General features: G+C 41.0%; 1 protein-coding gene across 11 annotated transcripts in view; it reads left to right on the plus strand.

The window, feature by feature from the left end:
- Positions 1 to 21,934, plus strand: part of FGD5 (FYVE, RhoGEF and PH domain containing 5) — a 295,580-nt gene that overhangs the window by 217,236 nt on the left and 56,410 nt on the right. For all 11 annotated transcript variants that reach the window (XR_009761507.1, XR_009761505.1, XR_009761506.1 and 8 more), the window contains 2 exons: positions 11,569 to 11,619; positions 13,359 to 13,417. Coding sequence is in view for 7 of the 11 variants with exons in the window: in XM_061618450.1 (XP_061474434.1) it covers positions 11,569 to 11,619; positions 13,359 to 13,417 (110 nt within the window). In the remaining 4 variants the exon portion in view is untranslated. The remainder of the gene's footprint in view (positions 1 to 11,568; positions 11,620 to 13,358; positions 13,418 to 21,934) is intronic.

The raw sequence follows: 21,934 nt of genomic DNA on the forward strand, positions 1-21,934 counted from the left end.
GAGTCTAAGATGATTCCCAGACTACGCACCTGTTCCTTTAGGGGGAGTGTAACCCCATCCAGGACAGGGTATATATCTACCATCCGATCAGAGAAACCATCCACCAACAGCATCTCAGTCTTGTCAGGATTGAGTCTCAGTTTGTTAGTTCTCATCCAGTCCATTGTCGCAGCCAGGCAACGGTTCAGCACGTCGACTGCCTCACCTTTAAACTTTAAAGGTGGCTAGCATGAAAATCCCTGGTGCTATCCACCTGCAATGTAGCAGATGTAATCCCGTTTATAACAGCTACCCTATCTCCAAATTTCATGTCCCTAGATCAAAACAAGAAAGGTATGGCTGTTTTGGTTTTGCAGTGTAAATCAGTGGGGTTTCTGGGGATTTTTAATAGCCAGATTGTGATCCGGATTCAGATCTGAATTGGGTCAGATCGGGCCCAGATCTGTCCAGACCAGATTGGGCCTTATCTGTATTTACAAATCGGAGCCACAAATCAGATTGTGGGGATATGTGCACAGCCCTAGTAAAAAGCAACCACATCATTGCAAAGCACCAGCAGATTCCTTAGCATATTAGATGACTCCACAGGAATTCCAGCCATGGAGCATTCTAGATGTTAAGACTGAGATGCTAAGCAAGGGGACATTAGTTCTGTAGTACAACCATCTTAGAAGATCATTGCATCTGTTTAGTACATTAAACAGATTTGTAAGATGAGCTTGATGTATTCACATTCAGTAGGGGTGGCTGAACTATAGTCTTCCAGATGTTGCAGGACCACAGCTTGCATCATACTGGCTGGGGCTGTTGGAAACTGGAATCCAACAACACGTGGGCAATAGGCTAACCACTCCAACATACAGCATGCCTATAAGAAGCTTGCCAACTATATAACGAGCCCTGCGGATTTCCCAATTCACACCATCAGTGGCTACCAGATACTGTCAAATGCCTTCCTGACCCTGGCATCACTAGAGCTTACCTGGACAAGGCTAGGTGGGGCAGGGTGGTAGTGAGATTAGAGCTGCATGGACACACTGGCAGACATACTGGATTGGTTCTGCCAGTACATCTGTGCAACCTGACCTCACTACCACCCTACCTGCCACAACCATGTCCAGGTAAGCTACAGTGATATCAGTGTCAGGAGGTGGCTGAACCCCACCACATCATCTGCTACTGACCCACTTTAGTGACAGAGGATGTCTTCAGTTTCATGCAGATGATCAGTGTTATGAAATCCTATACAAAGAGGAGAAATAAAGCAACGTTTTTCTCCATCTTCGCAATACTAGAACTCAAGGTGATTCAACTAAGCTGATTGCAGGACGTACAAAAGGAAGTACTTTTTCACACAAAGCATAATTACTTTATGGAATTCGCTGCTGCAAAATGTGGCAACAGCCACTATCTTAGATGTAGGGTTGCCAGGTCAGAAGCATCCCAAACCCTGAGATTTTGAGGGTGAGCACTAGTGATGTCATGGGGCAGGCCCATGTGATGTCACAGGGTGGACCCAAGTGATGTCACAGGGGCGGGCCTGAGTGATGTCATTAAGCATGATACATTAAGCATCAATCACAGTTGCTTGGCACATGCAATTCAAATGAAAACATTTCTCTGATTGGAAATAAAGATAGAAATCTTAGCTCAAAGATGGAGCCTGGGTAGGGAACATTTTACCTAGCTAACTTGCTTCTGGCAAAAAGGGTTTAAGTGCCCTCAGGCCAGGCCAGTCACCAGAAGGCCATTGTAGGAAGAAAGGAACCTAGTGTTAAATGGGAGCATTCAGGAATAAAGATGGATGCCCCTGAAGGCTGCAATTCTAAACACACTTACTAAGGGACTAAGACCCATAGAACTCAACAGGACTTACTTCTGAGTAGATATGGGTTGGATTGTGTTGTTGGTAAAGCTTGACTAAGGATCCTCTGCAAAGATATCCATATCCAAGTAGGGTTGGCAACTCCCTGCCTGGAATGCCCTGTCCCTACATTTTAACATGGCTGCTCCAAATTTCTTTACAGATTTGACCCTTTCACTTCAGAAAGAGGTCTGAGAAATGTGTAAGAGTAAGAAGATTCTCTACTCTTTTCTGTCTCCCCTGTGGGCTGCTATAAACTCACTTTGACAGCCAACCCAATTCCAATGAATAATAATTGACAGACAGAAAACACACATGATTTGGTCTACCTTCATAGGCAGCAGCGTGGGAACAACAATTGCAGCCACGCTGCCCAATATGTGAATTTTCTTTTACCACTATTGAGCAAGAAACAATCTGTCATGCAAACAAGGTGCATCATCAGTGGGTTTAAGGGGGTTAAGCAGAGCACATGAAACCACTTTTGTTGCTTCTATGGATGAAAAGTAGTGAGGATAAAGATAAATGAAATACAAATAGAAAAAAAAAAGACATGAAGATTTCCTAAATGCAGTACGATACCAACCACAACAAGATTCCTATGAGTAAGGCAGAAAACTCAGCATCCCACAACTGGTCAGGATTCCTAACCAAACACCAAAACTAAAAAAATCCTGGCAGCCAGTTAGCCAAGGTCACAGAAATCCCATGTAGCACAACCTGACCCGGGGGCTGCAGTTAGTGCATAATGCTGTGGCACGATTGCTGACATGAGTGAGACCCTATCAGCACATAATACCTCTGCTCTGAAATGTGTACTGGTTGCTGATTTGCTACCCAGCCAAGTTCCAGGTGTGCTTTCCATGTTACAGGTGCCACATAATACTTGTTCTGCTCTTTTAAAAAGTCAGTCCTTTAGTGTGGTAGCACCTATGCTTTGGAACTCCCTGCCTATTGACATTAGCAGGTGCCTTCAATGTACTCTTTTTGGCACCTGCTAAAACATTTTTGTTTAGGCAAGCCTACCCAGGCATGTAGAAGTTATTATGTTTTTATCTATTTTTAAATCATTGTTGGTTTTATTATTTTGAATATTTTTAAATACCTGTCTTTTTTACCAATAATTTTATTGTTTTAATTCTTTCTGTAAACTTCTTTGAGATTTTTTATAATAAAGTGGTATATAAATGTTGTAATTAAATTACATAAATAAATTTTAGAGTCACTGTGGCCCTTGGGTCTCTTTTCATTTTTAGGAACAAAGGAATGTGCCTTAGACCTGCTCATGCCATTTGGTGCCATCTAGCTCAGTACTGATGACATGGACTAGCATTGGTTCTTCAGGATTCCAGACAATAGTCTTTTCCAGAATTGAATTTTGGACCTTTGAATGCAAAGCATATGCCCTACCACTGAGCTACAACCCTTCCCCTGTTTTAAAAAATATTGGTCTTTTCAATTCACTAATGAATGCACATCATACCTAGTGCAGATCCACACCATTCATTTAAAGTACATTCAACACATATTCGAAGCACATGAATCACACCACAGAACTATGGAAGCTGTTGTTTGTTAAGGGTAGTGGGAACTATAACTGTGAGGGGGAAACTACACTTCCCAGGATTATTTAGGGGAAGTCATGTGCTTTAAAGGCGAGTTGGATGTGCTTTAAACATGTGGATCTACTTAATGAACTTTGTGTGCATGTAAATTGTTTTAATTAATTTTTTAAAATAGAAATGAGCTATAAAGTTTACTGGCTGACCATGGGCTACTCACCATCTCTCAGCCTAATCTGCCCCTCAGGATGAAAACAACAGAGGGGAACCATGAACACCCCAAGGAAGAAGGGCACACTGAAAATGTAGAGGAAGTAATACTGTACAGCCATAGTGTGAAGTCAGATACTTATCGGGACATAGTATGAAGAAATATTTATATAAGCGTGACTATAAAATATGTTTATTATTTACACAACCTGTAAAGATATATATAGTGTAATCCTATGTTTGTTCACTCAGAAGCAAGTCCCAATGTATTCAGTGGGGCTTACTCAAATAGGGAAGCATGCACATGACTGCAACTTCAAGTGATAAGGAACTGCATTCATCCAATCCAAAATTCAGAATCATGCCACTTTAAGCAGTTTTGCAACTGTTTATGCTTGTTTTAATGGTTATTGGATTTTAAAGGGAATTATTTCTGATTGTGAGCTGCCTTGGTTTCCAGTCTGCAACACTACCTCACAGGGTTGTTGGAAGGACTCTGTATACACACACACACACACTGGAGATGTAAAAATACATACACTCCATATAATAGTTTATTGTCAAAACCAGATGGTCATTGCAGAACATTTAAAAAAATAAAATAAAATCAGTATTAGTTTCATACATAATAAAAGCTTGTGATACCTAAGTAAGCCCTGCCTAATTGCTTTCAAAAATAGGATTGGAGGGGGAGAGAAAGATTTACAACACAAACACAATTATTTGCTATGTTCACTCAAAAGTCCCATCAATTTACAGCACAATCTTAACCATGTCTACTCAAAAGTAAGTACTATTGAATTCAGTGGGGTTTACTCTGGGTATGTGGGATTAGCATTTCAGCTTTACTCCTAGAAAAGCAAGTACTGGATTCAAGCTTCATATTGGGAAGGTTTTCAAAACAGTGCCCTCTTCAACAGCCCAGGAAAATGTAAACTTGTTTGACTCCTGCACACAAGAGAGAAAAAGACTGAAAGCTATATACTTACTTAATTGATGAGATTTTCAGAAAAGCAAGAAAAGACAAGTTTTCTGACTTGCAAAGGGCTCTACCTTGTTAATCACAACCCTGACTTCACTTATTGGCTACAAACCTGAAAGGGTGGGATTAGAGCAGCCAGCTACAAGCTCTTTTAACTGAAGTTGTGGCGGGGGCTGACATTTTAGTGTATATCTCAGGAACCAGACCATGTAGAAACTTATTTGTTTAAAATGAAAGCTGAGAATCTGGAGATTAACGTGACTCACCCAGACAGCACCCCAAAAATCCAGAATCTCCAGGCAAAAACCGAAAACCTGACAACTCTACTTAGATGGCTTTGAAAAATGATTAGACAATTTAGTAGAGCATAGGTCTATCAGTGGTCTGGTTCTCACAGAGCAATAAACCATCCTTTAATGCCCTGTGGAATGTAAATGAGCCTAGTGTTGGGCTCCCTTGCTCCCTTCTCCTTCTAGTTGGCCAGGAAAAGGACTTCTGTTGAGTTTGCTTTCACTTTTACATTTTGTTTTTGTTGTTAATTTCACTTTGAAACAATTCAGTATTACTTACAAGCCAGGGATCCTGGTTTAAAAGAAGCTCCAGTCAGTTTTGTCATAACAAGCCAACTTCTTAAGTATGGATTGTGAAACTGGCTAATTAAACTAGCCAGTGTTCAGTTTAAATCTGGATCCCTAGTTTGTATGTAATGCAAACAAGATTCTTCAAAAGTGAAACTAAACTCAGCAGAAGTTCTCTCCCCCCCCCCAGCCACAACTGAGGGGGAACCTGTAAGTGCTTTGCTCCGTTTTCTTGAAGCTTGTCCATAGTGCTAAATCATGGACTAGTGTGACATGCAAACACGGCCATTGTCTGTTAGATACTATGCTATATGGCAAGGGTGGGGAATCTTTTTCAGCCCAAGGGTTGCATTCCCTTGTGGGGAATCTTCCAGGGGCCATATGCCACCCTGGTGGGTGGGCCAGAGCAAACGTTGGTAGAGCAACAGATGGGACTCTTACCTGTGTACCACGCAGAAGGCAGAGGTTTCCACACACACACCACTCCATCTTCCAAGCAGGCAAGAAGCATTATGACAGTTTGAGGACACATTCCAACCAGGCAAAAGCATTTGAGGCGGATGCAGAATAGGACTGGTGATGAGAGGTGTAGCCAAGGAAGCATCTTGAGGGCTGGATAGAGAGGGTTGGAAGGACGCATATGGCCTATGGGCCTAAGGTTCCCTGCTATATGGAGTTATTCAGAAGCCATATGCTTCTGAGTACAAGTTGCTGGGGAGTAGCAGTGGGTGGGGGCTATTGATTTCATGCCCTGCTCGTGGGCTTCCCAGAGGTATCTGGTTGCCAACTAAAGGGACCTTTTGTCTGATCCAGGAAAGCTCTTCTTACCCTCTTATGTGCTGTCTGGCCTTATTTTTAAGTCTGGAGCAACAAGTATGCCTCTAGCAGAACCTGGTGGTTCATGTATGAGCTTTACCCAAAACTTCTTCCATGAGCATCTTCCTCGACAGGAAAACATACACTCATAAAGTTTAAATTGGGTCCTTTCCTCCATCTGCATTGATCTGAAAAAGGGATTATTCTGTGGCCACAGTTCAATTTTATGTTGCCCTGTCAAATTTTAATTCAGATGCAATAAGATGTTTGCTATTATTTTCACTCATTAGGAAAAGGGAGGGGAGTGCACATGCTTTGCAATTGGGAAGCATTTTACTGTTAGATGGTTGCTCCCTGGTCAACTTTCTGGAGACCAGAATGATCCCTGTAAATACAGGCTACCCATGATCTAGAAAATTACTGGCTTAGATCCAGTTACAGGATGCTCCTGCTGAAGGGAGAAGGGCAATATGTGCTGATTGCTCCTTTTCCCTGCAGCCCCCTGAAAAGGTGCTTCAGAGGGTTTTGAGACCTTCCGATGTGGGAGGTGGCATGGGGGCTGCAGGGAAAAAGGAGGAAACAGCAAAAAAATCACTGTCCCCTCCTTCATCCAGGGGATGATCGCTGGATTGCAGTTCTTTCTATGAACGGAATATGTCTTTTTGTTCAGGGAAGGAACACTCTGGATTCAACCTACTGTCATTGTTCATTTCAGGCAAACTTCTTAAACTCTGCCATTGGTTGGACCCACACCTTCATCTGTACAAGCTACAATTTACATTATGTCCCATTTAATTCAAGCACATGTAACCAGACAGGGCCTTGCGGTCAGATTCTTGCCTTAACTCTTGTTTTCCTTGTAGAGAGGTAACTGACTGCCAAAAAGAGCTCAGATGACCCTGTTCCTCCCCCCTTAAATAACCATCTCATCTCATGACAGGGGCCCAGCATTCCTAGCCTTGTTGCTTTCATTTATATTCCTAAACAAGAATAATAAAAATCATTGCAGGATACACTTAGAATGACCAGCCAAAGCACCACAGCTGCAATATTTCTGTCTTCCCATACACATTTTGGAGAAATTATTGTAGACCACAATGATTCATCAAGCAGGGATAAGAATGCCTCATGTCACCAGAGACAGTTTTTGTGTATAGCCTACACAGATACTGCAAATTGGCGATTGCAACAGTTCTTCCTGTGGTCCAAAGAAATCCAGAAATAACAGATTCCCTCATCTTCTTGTACATACTTATCAGTAACATAGCTCATACTTGTTAATTCATCATTGTTGTAATCTGTATCAAGCTTCATGTAGTCAAGGATTAAATATTGCTTTTCCCAGTTAAACATAATTTCCCAGTTTGGAATTAGTCCAAGGAGATCTGTCTGCCTTCTCTTTGATGGTTTTTTATTTTTTATGAAGACCGGACAGAGAAAACTGAGACCTACAGCATGGTAGGAGCAATAAGCAAATAAAGTCAGAGAACAGATGAGAGGTCTGCATTAAGAAATTCCACCATGATTCCCTTTCAGAGGACTCTTGTCAGATCCCCTCTAACATAGTGGAATAGAAACTCAATGAGAGTCACATTTATCAAGACTCCATGGGGTTCGGAGAGGCCCTATTCCATAGCTTACACCATGATCAGATTCCTGGATCCTTGAAATGGAGGGTTTAATTTGTGCTGTTTCATATACACTTTATCACATTACATTTTTAAATAGTTAGAAAAGGGATCACCAATGTGGCACCTGCACAGACGGACATGTGTCCACAGAGGTCTTCAGTGGTGCCTGCAGGGTCCCCTCACCCTGCCAAAACTGGGTTTTAAAGAAGCATTCTATTGTAGTCTCCAGATTGCAAATGTGTCCACAGGCCCAAAAAGGTTGACAACCACTGAATAACTCATTTATTAGCAATTATAATTCTTACATATGTGAACATGGGAACAGTTCTACAAGAAACAGCCATTGAATATAATATTTTTGTTTTGTGTGTAATTTGGGATTTTAAAAAAAATCCAAATCAAGATACATATTTTTAAAATGTCACGTAAAACACAAGTGTCATGTAAATACAAAATATTTGTTAAGAGTCCATCTATCTTTCTTTCTATCTGATGCTAGTTTTTCCAGATAATCTGTTATCATGTAGAATTTTTTTTTTTCAATAATTTTTATTCAGATTTTCATAAAACATACAAAACAAAATCATAAAACATTCAAAGACAAAAAACAAAATCAAAAATAGTTAAACAAAAAGAAAAAAAGAAAAAAAAAAAACAAAAATAAAAAATAAAGAGTAAAATATTGACTTCCCATTTGTCAAAGATCAAATCAGTTATAAGTCTATAATATATAACAATCCTGTCTCTTAAGTCATATTATAAAATCACTTTCCTCCAGTAGTTATCTTACTTAATCATCAAATCTCATAAACATTACTTTATTCTTTCCACAAAAAGTCAAAGAGAGGTTTCAATTCTTTAAGAAATATATCTATCAATTTTTTTTTCCAGATAAGCATATCGATTAATCCATCTCATTACTAATTATGATAATCTTATTGTCATAACCATAGTCAAAATAAACATTTCAATTAATCCATCACATCAGAATCTGTTAGGTTCAGTAATTTCAGTAGCCATTGTTCTATTATCTCTATTAGTTCCATTTTCCATCTTCCATCTTCAGTAGTCTTGTTAAGTCCAGTAATTTCAATATCCAATCTTCCATTATCAGTATTCCATAATAATCTTGCTGTCAAAGCCATAGTCATATAGTAAGAGTCTGATGGGAATTACCTCTATCCCAAATATTTTCTTGCCATCCATTCTGAATAGGTTGCTGAAATACTGCTGTAAAATCATATCTCTGTTCTTTTTTTCAAAATACACTGGGTCATCTCTTAAAAGTTTTTCCATTGTCACATGGCTGCAGTTAATTCCATAGATTTTCTCTATATTGGGCTCCATCACATCATTCCAGTCCAGAAGATAATCCATGCCATTGATAACTTTATCTCTAGAATCTTCATTAATTTCTTCAGAGATAACATTGAGTTCCAAACAATAGATTTTATTTCTAAAGTCCATAGACTCCAAATCTTGTTCCTGTTCCACGTTTGTTCCAATCTCCGGGATCTCCTCTCTCACAGGGACCCCTATTCCAGTCTCCAGGGTCTCCTCTCTCACAGGGACCCCTGTTCCAATCTCCGGGGTCTCCTCTCTCACAGGGACCCCTTCCAGGGTCACCTCTCTCACAGGGACCCTTATATCTTTAATCTCCTGCTTCATTTTACTCAATTCAATTTTCGTTATCTCAATCTCATCCATTATTTTCTGAAACATAGTTATTTCCAGATTCTCAGCCACTTTCTTAATTGCCATTTTAAAAGAAAAATATAGGAAAACCACTTCTTATTTCAGCAACAATTGGGTTAATACTCCAAACTTGGTGACATCACAGTATAAACAGAGCAGACAGCCTTATCTCTCCAATAGTTAAGTAAACAAAATGCAGTTCCCAGGATCGAAACAATTAATGGCAATCGTCAAGAAACAGATTCGTCAAAATAAAATAGACCAAAAAGAGAGTAGTCTCAAAACAGTATAATATTTTTCAAAATAAAAATCTGGAATAGAAATCCCTCTTCTGTGTATATCTTTAGAATGCAAATCCAGGACAGCTTTTTGCAACAAAAACAGAGATAAGCTATTAATTAGTGCGTAGCAGAGAGAAGTTACGGCTCCCCAGTGAGATGTCAAAAACCGATCAATCTGGCAAATCTCTTTTAAACAGCAACAATTTAAGTCAAGTAAAAGAAAAATATAGAAAGAAGGGTGCTTGCCTGTTAGTGCGTTCTCTCTTAGAAGATAAGATGAACGTTCGCTTTAACAGATAGAGCTTGCTGTTGAAAATCCGTCCCACCTTCGTCGGCTGGACCTCGTCCCATAAATTAATGAGATCTGGTCGTCCCAACAAAAATAGGCTTTGAGGTTAATCTCTTCGTTTCTCCCTACCCGGGAGAAGTTTAATCAGTCAAAAAAAAAAGAAAAAACTGACTGATATATCTGAATAAGCTTCTTTTGAGGCAGGAGCCCGTCTCAAAAGCAGGCACAGGCTAAGTCACCCTTCCCGGAAGTCCTGTTATCATGTAGAATTAATGTTTCTACATTTCTGCATATTCTGTCATTATGAACCTGTCTGTTTATCAAGATCCTTTGAGGCCCTTTTGAGGATGCCATCATGTTCATAATGAGACAGGTGGTCCCTTAGATAGCCAGACTGTTTAGGGCTTTAAAAGTTAAAAACAACACCTTGAATCGACAACTGAAAACAATTAGCTACCAGTACAGATCTTTTCATATCGGAATAATAAATGTAAATGTACTGCCTTCAAGTCGATTCCGACTTATGGCAACCCTATGAATAGGGTTTTCACAAGGCTGAGAGGCAGTGACTGGCCCAAGGTCACCCAGTGAGCTTCATGGCTATGTGGGGATTCGAACCCTGGGCTCCCAGGTCATAGTCCAACACCTTAACCACTACACCACACTGGCTCTCATCAGAATAATATGTTCCCAATACTGTGTACCAGATAGCAAGCTAGCTGTCACATTTTTCACCAATTGACATTTCTGAGCATTCTTCAAGAGCAGCCCCATGGAGAGTGCATTGCAATAATCTAAAGGTGATGCAAATACAACATGGATAACTGGTGCACTAAACATAATGGTGCAAATGCACTCCTTGCCACCTGCACCAACTGAGAATCCAGACAGTGCAGGGTCAAAGAGCACTCTATGCTATGTTTCTTGATCTTAAACTTGGTTTAACATGGTTTACTGCACAATCCTATGCATATTTACTCGGTCCCACTATGTTCATTGGGCTTATTTCCAAGTTAGTGTACAATAGCTTGCAGCCTTAGTCTCCCTGCCTTCAGTAAGACAGAATTGGGTCCACCAGTCTGAGATCTGAGCTGAAAACTTACCTAGATTAAGGATTTAGGGTGCAATCCAATTGGTATTTACACTGGGTTGAGAGTAGCTGGATATGGCAGACCCCCGGCTAAGCCTGGAGTTCGCCAGGGAAGCCCAACCCAGCAGAAGGGGTGCCAGTGGAAGTCGGCGTATGGCCCCAAAAAGTGGCATTCGGGGGGTGTCAGAGGAGGAACCAACATCCAACTCTCATTTGGAGCACTCATGCAGGTCCTGATCGGGCCAAAGTTATGCTGAGAAAAAGGTCGCTCTAAGAAAATAATTCTAATGGAAATCAGTGGGGAGTGCTTACTCGCTGGTAGGAGTATTCATGAGAGCCAGCTTTTTCTTTTTCATTCGTGCACACAGCTCCCGGTGGAGCCAATGTTCCACCAGCTTGGAGCCTCCTGAACAGGAAATGGATGCTGCGGAGCTTCCTGTCAGTTCCTCCTCTGCAGCATCCCTTCCACCCTCTTCCCATGAATTGGATTGCCCTGTTAGTGTTTGAGTAGATCAAAAAGAGTTTATCTGGGACTTACTACATACTTTATATCTGATTGTTTCATCACAGATTACTTGAATAACCTTTGCCCTGATTCTGCTGAGTATGAAGAAACACAAGGTAATTTAAAATAAAAATAAAGTATTTATTGTGCATGATTAATTGGTAGTGTCTCTGCTTGTCCAGGAAAAAGTCTTATGAACGATCAACATCACTATACTAAGATCTCAGCTTGATTTTAGGATGAATTACTTCTCCAGTTCATGTCAGCTTGGGCTAAAGCCACTCACTCATCAAAAACTTACTGTTCTTTGATTTTTAAGTTCCTAATGATCTCAAAATAAGTAATATTACATATTTAGAATGAACAATGTATGTGATGACAAAGTATTTACTTGACTTAAACAATTTTACTAAGTGATTCTTTGGTCATGAGTAGTGATATCACTTTGAATTGTAAGACTGCAATTCTATATACCAATGTGGGGAGACTTTGGCCCTCCAGATTTTGCTTAACTACAATCCATCATATTTGGTCATTGGCCATGCATGCTGGGGCTGATAAGAACTATAGTTCAGAAATATCTGGAAGGCCAAAGGTTCCCTACACCTGCTATATACACTTAGTGTGAGCAAGTTCCATTGTTGTTCACCGCCCAGAGAGCTATTGCTAGTTGGGCGGTATATAAGTTTAATTAATTAATTAATTAATTAATTAATTAAACTTAGTGGGACTTACTTCTAAGTAGGCATGCATAGGCTTGCAGTGTAAATGGCCATCATAAAGCCATTGGGTTTGCCTTCATGGTCAAGAGCTGCTTGTTACATTGAGTCTGATTTATATGAAACACTGGACATTTTCTTAATGCATGGTTTTGTGTGGGCCAGTATCTCATTTGAAGTGTTCTTGATATGCATGCTGGCCCCATAACTCATATCTAGCCATCAGCCATGTTGATTGCAGCAACTGAAACCCTTAAATACATTGAATATATTATATTAAACTTTAATCCAAAAAATACTTACTTGCGAGTAAGCTTCATAAAACATAATGTGACTTACGTATGAGTAAACAATGCACTGTAACTGCACAATTCTATATATGCTTACTCAGTAGTAAGTCCCATGTAGTCTATGGGGCTCACTTTGAGATAGGTGTACATAAGAGTGCCACCTGCCAATGCAATCCTTCATATATCTATTCAGAAGCAAGCTGTGCTGAATTTAATGGGATTTATTACCAGGTAAGTGTGTATTGGATTGAAACCTAAGTGTATATGTTTTCCTAAAGAACGTTGTGGATTTGTCTTCATTATAGGCAGTTTTGGATGTCAGCTTGGGGCTAGATCCAAACCCAGAAGGTTCCAAAATGCATACTTTGATCAAATGGAATCAAGCACAATATTCTGTTTAAAAAACAAAACACAAAACTGGGCTCTTCCATTGCATATGTTCCCTGACTCAGGTTTACTCAAGTAAATTCGTCCAGGGTATCAGCAACTTCTCCCATTGCATGTTGTGTATTTTTGCAGTAACTTTAACAGAAAAGAATGTGCCATGTTCATCTCATCTTTTCTCACAATAGCCCTGGGCAATAGGAACAGATATTTCTATTCTCATTTTGTGGAAGTGAGACTGAGATACAATAACTTTCCCAAGGCTACCAGACTATAGCGATGGATAAACAGGGACTTGAACCCATATTCCTTGAACAGCATTAATTCCTAGGCAATATAAGTTCTTTTGGTGTCAACAAAGCTCCATACTTGAGGGGGAAATACTTTGTTTTTCTCCTCCTAAAACTCTGCACATCTTTTCTTTTATGAACCTCACTTGTGTCTTTCTGGTTTGTTCCACAGCTGCCTTGCTTATCATTTCTGAGGTTGCAGACCGAGCTAATGACAGCATGCAACAAGGGGTGAGTGCTTAACATGCTGTGCTACTTATTAAGTAGTACTGATTTTGATAAATATCAAATCAATATCAAATCGCATGCATCCGTAGGGACCTAGACTCCGATGTTATGACAGATGAATCCACTGAAGTGTCCAGAACACGGTCTTGTCTTTCATTATTGGATGAGTTTCAGTTGGAGCAGCTTGAGGAAGTGGACAAGGTGCTTGGATTGGTGCGGGCGACCACGTCTGCTCTAGATCCTTGTCCATCTTGGCTAGTGAAGGCTAGCAGGACTAGTACCACCGGCTGGGCCAAGGAAGTGATAAATGCCTCCTTGAGTGAGGGAGTAGTCCCTAGTAGTCTCAAGGGGGCAGTAGTGAGACCTCTTTTAAAGAAACCTTCCTTAGACCCAGATAACTTGAACAATTATAGACCGGTGGCGAATGTCCCCTTTTTGGGCAAGGTTCTGGAGCGGGTGGTTGCCGGTCAACTCCAGGTGCTCTTGGATGAGACCGATTATCTGGATCCATTTCAATCCGGTTTTAGGCCTGGTTTTGGCACTGAAACAGCCTTGGTCGCCCTGTATGATGACCTTTGTCGGGAGAGGGACAGAGGGAGTGTGACTCTGTTGATTCTCCTTGATCTCTCAGCGGCGTTTGATACCATCGACCATGGTATCCTTCTGGGGAGACTCGCGGAGTTGGGAGTTGGAGGCACTGCCTGGCAGTGGTTCCGCTCCTACTTGGCGGATCGTCGCCAGAAGGTAGTACTTGGGGAACATTGCTCAATACCTTGGACTCTCCATTGTGGAGTCCCTCAGGGGTCGGTTTTGTCCCCCATGCTTTTTAACATCTACATGCAGCCTCTGGGTGCCGTCATCAGGAGTTTTGGAGTGCGTTGCCACCAGCATGCTGATGACACACAGCTCTATTTCTCCTTTTCATCTTCTACAGGTGAGTCTGTGGATGTGCTGAATCACTGCCTGACCGCGATAATGGACTGGATGAGAGCTAATAAACTGAGACTCAATCCAGACAAGACTGAGACACTGTTGGTGAATGCCTTCCCTGCCCAGATGGTGGATGTTTACCCTGTTTTAGATGGGGTTACACTCCCCTTGAAGGAACAGGTTCGTAGTCTTGGGGTTCTTTTCGATCCTTCCTTGTCTCTTGAGGCGCAAGTGGCCTCGGTGGCAAGGAATGCGTTCTACCACCTTCGGTTGGTAGCCCAGCTATGCCCCTATCTGGACAGGGATGACCTCGCCTCAGTTGTTCATGCTCTGGTAACTTCTAGGTTGGATTACTGTAATGCGCTCTACGTAGGCCTGCCCTTGAAGACAGTTCGGAAGCTTCAGCTAGTGCAAAACGCAGCAGCCAGACTGCTGACGAGGACCAGCCGGTCAGCGCATATAACACCTGTTCTGGCCCGTTTGCACTGGCTACCCATTTGTTTCCGAGCCAGATTCAAGGTGCTGGTTTTGACCTATAAAGCCTTACACGGCGTGGGACTGCAGTATCTTGTGGAACACCTCTCCCACTATGAACTGACCCGGTCACTTCGCTCAGCATCTAAGGCCCTCCTCCGGGTACCAACCCATCAGGAAGCCCGGAGGACAGTTACTCGATCTAGGGCCTTTTCTGTAGTGGCCCCCGAACTGTGGAACAGCCTCCCCGAAGTACGCCTGGCGCCGACGCTTCTATCTTTTCGGTGCCAGGTTAAGACCTGGCTATGCTCCCAGGCATTTTAAACTATACTTTGTTACTGTTTTAAAGTTAAAACAATTGCTTATATTAAAAATAATTTTAAAAACAAATATAAATATAAAAATTGTTTACAACAACAAAAACATATACATAAAATCAATTCAAATCCAAGACAGATACCAACTGGGATAAAGACTTTAGAAGGCTTGTTGAAAGAGAAAAGTCTTTAGCAGGCACCTGTCTACTGTGCAGTGGAAGTGAGTTCCAAAGGGTAGATACCACAACACTAAAGGCCCAATTCCAATATCATCTGGAACAGACCTCCTGACAGGATGGTATCTGCAGGATGCCCTTTCCTGCAGAATGCAGTGAACAGGTGGATATGTAGGGATGAGGGAATATTTTGTAATGGCATCCTTGTCCCAAGCTGTATAGGGCTTTGAACACCAATACCAGCACCTTGAACTTAGCTCAGTAGCTAATTGGCAGCCAGTGCTATTCTTTCAGCAGTAGCGTAATATGGTGGCAATATTTCACCCCAGTGAGCAGTCAAGCCACCATATCTGCAGCTTCTGGGTCAACCTCAAGGGCAGCCTTACATAGAGTACATTGCAGTGATCCAATCTGTAGGTTACCAGCACAAGGACAAAAGTGGACACACTATCCTGATCCAGAAATGGTGGTAGTTGCCTTACCAACTGAAGCTGGTAAAAGGCACTCCTAGCCACTGAGATCACCTGGGTCTTAGCGACAGTGATGGGTTCAGAAGTACCTCCAGATTATGAACCTCTTTCAGGGGGAGTATGGCCCCCTCCAAAGCAGGCCATTGACCAATTATCCAGGCTGACGAAACACCCATCCATAGCACCTCAGTCTTGCCAGGATTCAGAGTCATTGTAGATTGAATTATTGCAATTCAGGGATAGGTGGGCTTTTTCAGGAATGGTCAGATCAAGACTGCCAGGACCACTTCTTCCGACAAGGATGCATTGGTCACACCTTTGATCCACCTGGTCATACTCCCTCAGCAAGCTTTAATCAGCCAAGAGGACAAGAGTTGAGGGAAGTTGTGACTGGCTACATCGCCTTAAGTATGTCCATGTCATCAGGCAACATTAACTGAAACTGATCTCATGGTGTTATAGCAGACATTGTGCCACATACTTCACTGAATATTGCAGTGAGTGTGGATGTGGTATCAAGATCGCTACAGAGGTGAGAGACTTGATCCTCAAAATGACCTGCAAGCAAGTCACACCAAAGGTTCTAAAACTCCATTCCCTGGAGTAGATATCAACAGTCTCCAGACAATACAGAAAAGCTCTGCTGAATGGCTAGTTGAGGATGCAATGGAGGCAGAGAAGTGGATCTTTGCCACCCTCACTTCCACACAGTAGGCATAATTATGCACTCTCACTCATGTTCAGTCAGCTTTGCAGCATGTATTTCTCCTCTTGCTCTCTAGCCATTGTGCAGCCTGTTTCATCACCCATAAGTCTGTGGTATGCCAAGCTTCAGAACAGACTCAACAATGCCAGAGAAGGCATATCTCTTTCAAAAGCAAAATTTAATATATAACAAAGCAACAAAAATGCAATAAAATGAATGAATCTTAAATTCCTAGCATTACTTTCAGTTGAATGAAAGGCTTTTAAAACAAGCTATACATTTTTATTTCAACAAATTAGCTGTTTAATTAACCTATTAAATAATTATTACCCTAATTAAATTTATATGTTCATGTTGTTTAATGAAACTAGCAATTTCTCCCAACTAAATACCAACCCGAAAGATGCTTTGTGCAGAAAATAATTTTAAAAGCATTGCTTGTATCACAAGGCATGGCATAGACTGTGAATAGGCCTTTTTCCTAGACATGGCTCTGATTAAAATTCAGTACACTCCTTTAATTTTTGAGTAATCATTTCATCATACCAATTAGTCAATTAATTCAGCTGTAATGATTGGCACTGTACAAAACTTAAATGACACTGTCCTGTTCCTTTCCACCTCTCCTTCATAGACCAGCCCTGTGTGTTTTGAGTTGTAAGTAAGCTCTAGTATCTTCAAAAGCACAAATACCAGGGTAAGCCTACATCGACTTGCAGCCTCAACAAACCATCTGCCCAATTAAAATGTTTCAAAGGTACAAGAATACTGTGGTGCAAGAAAGACAGAGACCAAGATATTAGGAGACTGTGCCGATGCTGTAAATATAATGAGAGTAATTCATTAAAAACTCTTTCCTTTCGTACCAAAGTGTCATCCAACTTTGTCACTATAATGGGAACAATTGTCTCATTAGATTCATTTTAAATACCCTACTGTGGGACATTACACAGCTTGCCAGTACTCAATCATTGTATCTAAGCTCTTCAACACAGGTAGGCAGTTAATAGGGTCAGACTCTGTTAATGAGCTCTCTGATCTCTGCAGAGGATGCCCAGTTTTCTTATGTACTTAATACTTAACCTCATTTATAGAGACCATAGCTACACATATCTATTGCATTTGAAGGTAAAGCATCACAGATAATCTTATTAGCAGTTCTATGACAATCAAGGGTGGTTTCTGTTCCCTTTGTCACCTAAGCACCAGCAAATATGCAGTTGTAGGAGAAAGTGGATAAAGGAAGGTATTTTTAAAAGCGTTCGCATAACACATTTTTTTAAAAAATACACCCTGTTTTATCTACTTTCTCTGTCCTGCAATTGCATCTAAAGCCTAGCCCAAAGAGGGCCAGGAAAAGTTACCATTAAAAATCTATTGTAAGATATTATTCCCATTTAAAAGTCAGTTTACAACAGTGCTACAAATGTAAGATACCAAACTTAAATCTATGCACTTTGGACTGTGTGAAGCTAGGCCAAACTAGACAACATGCCATTCTTGCAATTAGCAACTGCATGAAGAGCTTTTTACTAACAATGGGGAGAGGGGCCCTGATCTGGATAAGAACACTGGTGGGGTCACTTTTTTAAAAAAGCAGCCCCCACTCCCAGCAGTTCCAATCTGGATTACCTGTCCCTTACACCTGGTATTCACTTTTTTAAAGCTGTTCACACTCATTTCATTGGCGATCACTCGTGGCCAAGTAAGACTGTCTTCCAGGGTAAGGTCTTTAACAGTGGGTCCGTAAGTGACTGTGGAGGTCAGTTCTGGATCCACACAGCCTCCCACAGTGAGGACATAGGTTTCCAGATGGAAGATGGTCACTATGAGGATTTGCTTGACGTGCCTTCCACTTAGCTCGTTTGTCCCTTTCATCCTGTACTCGTGCTTCTTCAAAGTCCATACCACCTTTGATAATGGCCGACCTCCAATTAGGATGCTCATGGGCCAAGGCTTCCCATTTCTCAATGCTTATGTTACATTTTTTAGATTAGCTTTGAGAATATCTTTAAACCTCTTTTGCTGTCCACCGATATTCTGTTTTCCATCCTTAAGTTGGGAGTAAAGTAGCTGCTTTGGAAGACGGTGATCAGGCATTCGGACAACATGACCGGTCCAGCGAAGTTGATGTTGGAGGATCATTGTTTCAACACTGGTGGTCTTTGCTTCTTCCAATATGCTAACATTAGTCTGCCTATCTTCCCAAGTAATTTGCAGAATTTTCCAGAGGCAGCATGGGTGGAATCTTTCAAGAAGTTGGGAGTGGCGTTTATAGATGGTCTGTGTTTCACAGGCGTACAGTAAGGTCAGTAGTACAGTGGCTTTGTAAATAAGCATTTTGGTCTCCCTGCGAATATCCCGATCCACAAACACTCTATGCTTCATTCGGGAGAATGCGACACTCGCAGAGCTCAGACGATGCTGAATTTCAGCTCGATGTCAGCTTTTACAGAGAGATGGCTGCCAAGATAAGAATAGTGATCAACATTCTCCAGCGTTGCACCATTAAGCTGGATTGATGGTGCTACAGAGGGATTGGTTCGCACTTGCTGATGAAGCACTTTGGTTTTTTTGATGTTAAACGAGAGGCCAAGCTTTTCATATGCTTCTCCAAAGACATTTAGGATAGTTTGAAGATCTTCCTCTGAATGTGTGGAGACTACATTATCATCGACATATTGAAGTTCTATGACAGAGGTTGTAATTACTTTACTTTTTGCTTTCAGCCTACTGAGGTTAAAAAGCTTTCCATCTGTTCGATATGTGATTTCCACGCCAGTGGGAAGTTTCCCCTCAACAAGGTGTAGAATCATGGTGATGAAAGTAGCAAATAAGGTCGGAGCAATGACACATCCCTGTTTGATGCCTGATCCCACTTTGAATGGATCACTTTGAGAGCCATTGTTATCCAAAATTGTTGCCGTCATGTTGTCATGGAGGAGTCGCAAAATATTCACAAATTTATCAGGGCATCCAATTTTCAGAAGGATGGTCCAGAGAGCAGTTCGATTTACAGTATCAAAGGCCTTAATCAGATCAATAAACGCCATACACAGAGGTTGGTTTTGCTCCCTGCATTTTTCTTGAAGCTGTCGTGCAGTGAAGATCACGCCCACTGTCCCCCTGGAAGGGCGGAAACCATTTTGGGATTCAGGGAAGATGTCTTCTGAGATAGGTAGGAGGCGATTTGTGAGGATCCTTGCTAGGATTTTACCTGCGGTAGCTAGAAGAGACATGCCTCGGTAGTTCCCACAATCTGTTCTATCACCCTTCTTGAAAAGAGTGATAATTACGGCATCCCTAGAGTCTTCCGGGATCTCCTCCCTCATCCAGATTTTTTCGATGAGCTTGGTAGATGTTTCTTGAAAGTTGTTTGAAAGCAAGCTTGCTTAATAGGATCTTGAAGGGCATGGATGTTCATTTTACGCCTTGGTTTTCTTCCTTGGAGCCTACGTTGAGGAACAATATTAATGGCCATAGTGGATCGAATTAATCAATGATCTGTCCAGCAGTCATCAGCATTCGTCATGGCCCTAGTGAGGAGTACATCATGATGATCTCTGGCACAGACAATTACGTAATCCAGGAGATGCCAGTGTTTTGACCGAGGGTGCTTCCATGATGTTTTAAATTTATCTTTCTGGCGAAAGAGTGTGTTTGTAATAACAAGATTATGCTCTGCACATTTAGTCAGAAGTAGAATTCCATTCAGGTTGCTATTGCCAACTCCTTCTTTCCCAATGTTTTCTGGCCATAAATCAAAATCACGCCCAACTGTTGCATTGAAATCACCCAGGAGGATAATTTTATCCTCCTTAGGTATGTATCTCTGATAAGATGATGTCCAGCTGGGTATAAAAATTTTCCTTGATGTCTTCATCAGCATCTAATGTTGGTGCATGTGCCTGCTGGTTTTTGGCAAGTTTTAATCAGAGAGTTGAGAGTTGTTCGTTAATGCCAGTAGGAACTTCTGACAAGAGCTTCACAAGATCATTTTTAATAGCAAAGCCTACTCCATGTATTCGTCGTTCTTGTTCAGGCAGATTTAACAGATCAGATTTAAACCTGAATAATGAATCAAAGAGGAATGACACAGAGTGGATCTGAAATAGGTTAGGCTGCTTCCAAACATCTTGTGGTCATTGCACAGCCCTGATTTATACCAGTTTTACAGTCCTGGATTCTCCCAAGTACTCTTGGGAATGGTAGTTTGGTGATAGTGTAGGTAACAAATTATCTATTAGAGAATCTTTGCCCCCCTTATAGAACTAAATATCCAGTGAAGGAATGTTTGACCATAGATACACAACAATTAACTAGTCTGATATTGTGTGCATTTGTGATGGCAGTCAGTGAATCAATAGCTGAAGATTTCTCATTATTGCATCTCAGTGCCAGTAAATCCTTCACATGATGATCTCCTGTTGATGCAGCTCCTATAGTACATGCTGCTTCTTTAAAATATGGCAACACTGTTATCTTTTCGGCGCCAGGTCAAGACTTTCCTCTTCTCCCAGGCATTTTAGCATGTGTTTTAAATTGTTTTTATTTTGTTTTAAATTTTAAAATTGTGTTTTAAATTGTTTTTAAAATATGTGTTTTAAATTGTATATTTGTTTTAATGTTTTTGATTGCTGTAAACTGCCCAGAGAGCTTCGGCTATGGGGCAGTATACGAGTGCAATAAATAAATAAATAAATAAATAAATTCCCATGTAAAGGCCTTAGGCTGTTTCCAGGATAACCGTTTTCTATGGAATTTCCATTCTTTCTTCATTCACTTTTTATGGAGAATCCAGATTTTGCAGTATACTATTTTCTGTGTTGTTTGCCTTTGTTTTTTCATACCTGATTTGTGGCACTTTTTTTTTTACAAAATGTAGTTGCCACGCTATCCTAGCTACTGTGGGTAGGCAAAGTTCTGTTGAGGAATTTAAGGGCTCCTGAGCCTTTAATTGGACACTTTCTATTTGCAGGTTCAGCCTGTTTTATTGTTTACTGATGAGCATGGCTGAGAGATCAGTGATGAAACAGCATATTGATTGCTCCTTGAAAAGCAGAAATGTCTGCTTCTATTTCTGCAGGTGCCAGGGGAAGAAGGCTTTAATTAATGTTTTCCTTTTATTATTTTTATTTTCATTTTTAATGCTCAGATTTCTCTGTTAAAACACAAGTAACTCTTCCCCCTTTTAAGACATAGGCCACATCCACGTATTCAAAGCACATGGCTTCTTTCTCCCAAAGAATCCCGGGTACTATAGTTTGTTAAGCATGCTGGGGATTGTAGCTTTGTGGGGGTAAACTATGTGCTTTAAATGTCCTTTAAATGTATGGTGTGGATGTGACCATAGAAACTGAAACTGAAGCACTTAAATCAAGCTGTTCAAGGGGGTAGTTTACAGACTGTTCATCATTAATCGCTCACCAAGGCTCATCATCAAGTAG

Source organism: Rhineura floridana, chromosome 3 (assembly GCF_030035675.1).
Source record: "Rhineura floridana isolate rRhiFlo1 chromosome 3, rRhiFlo1.hap2, whole genome shotgun sequence".
Taxonomy (NCBI): Eukaryota; Metazoa; Chordata; class Lepidosauria; order Squamata; family Rhineuridae; genus Rhineura; species Rhineura floridana.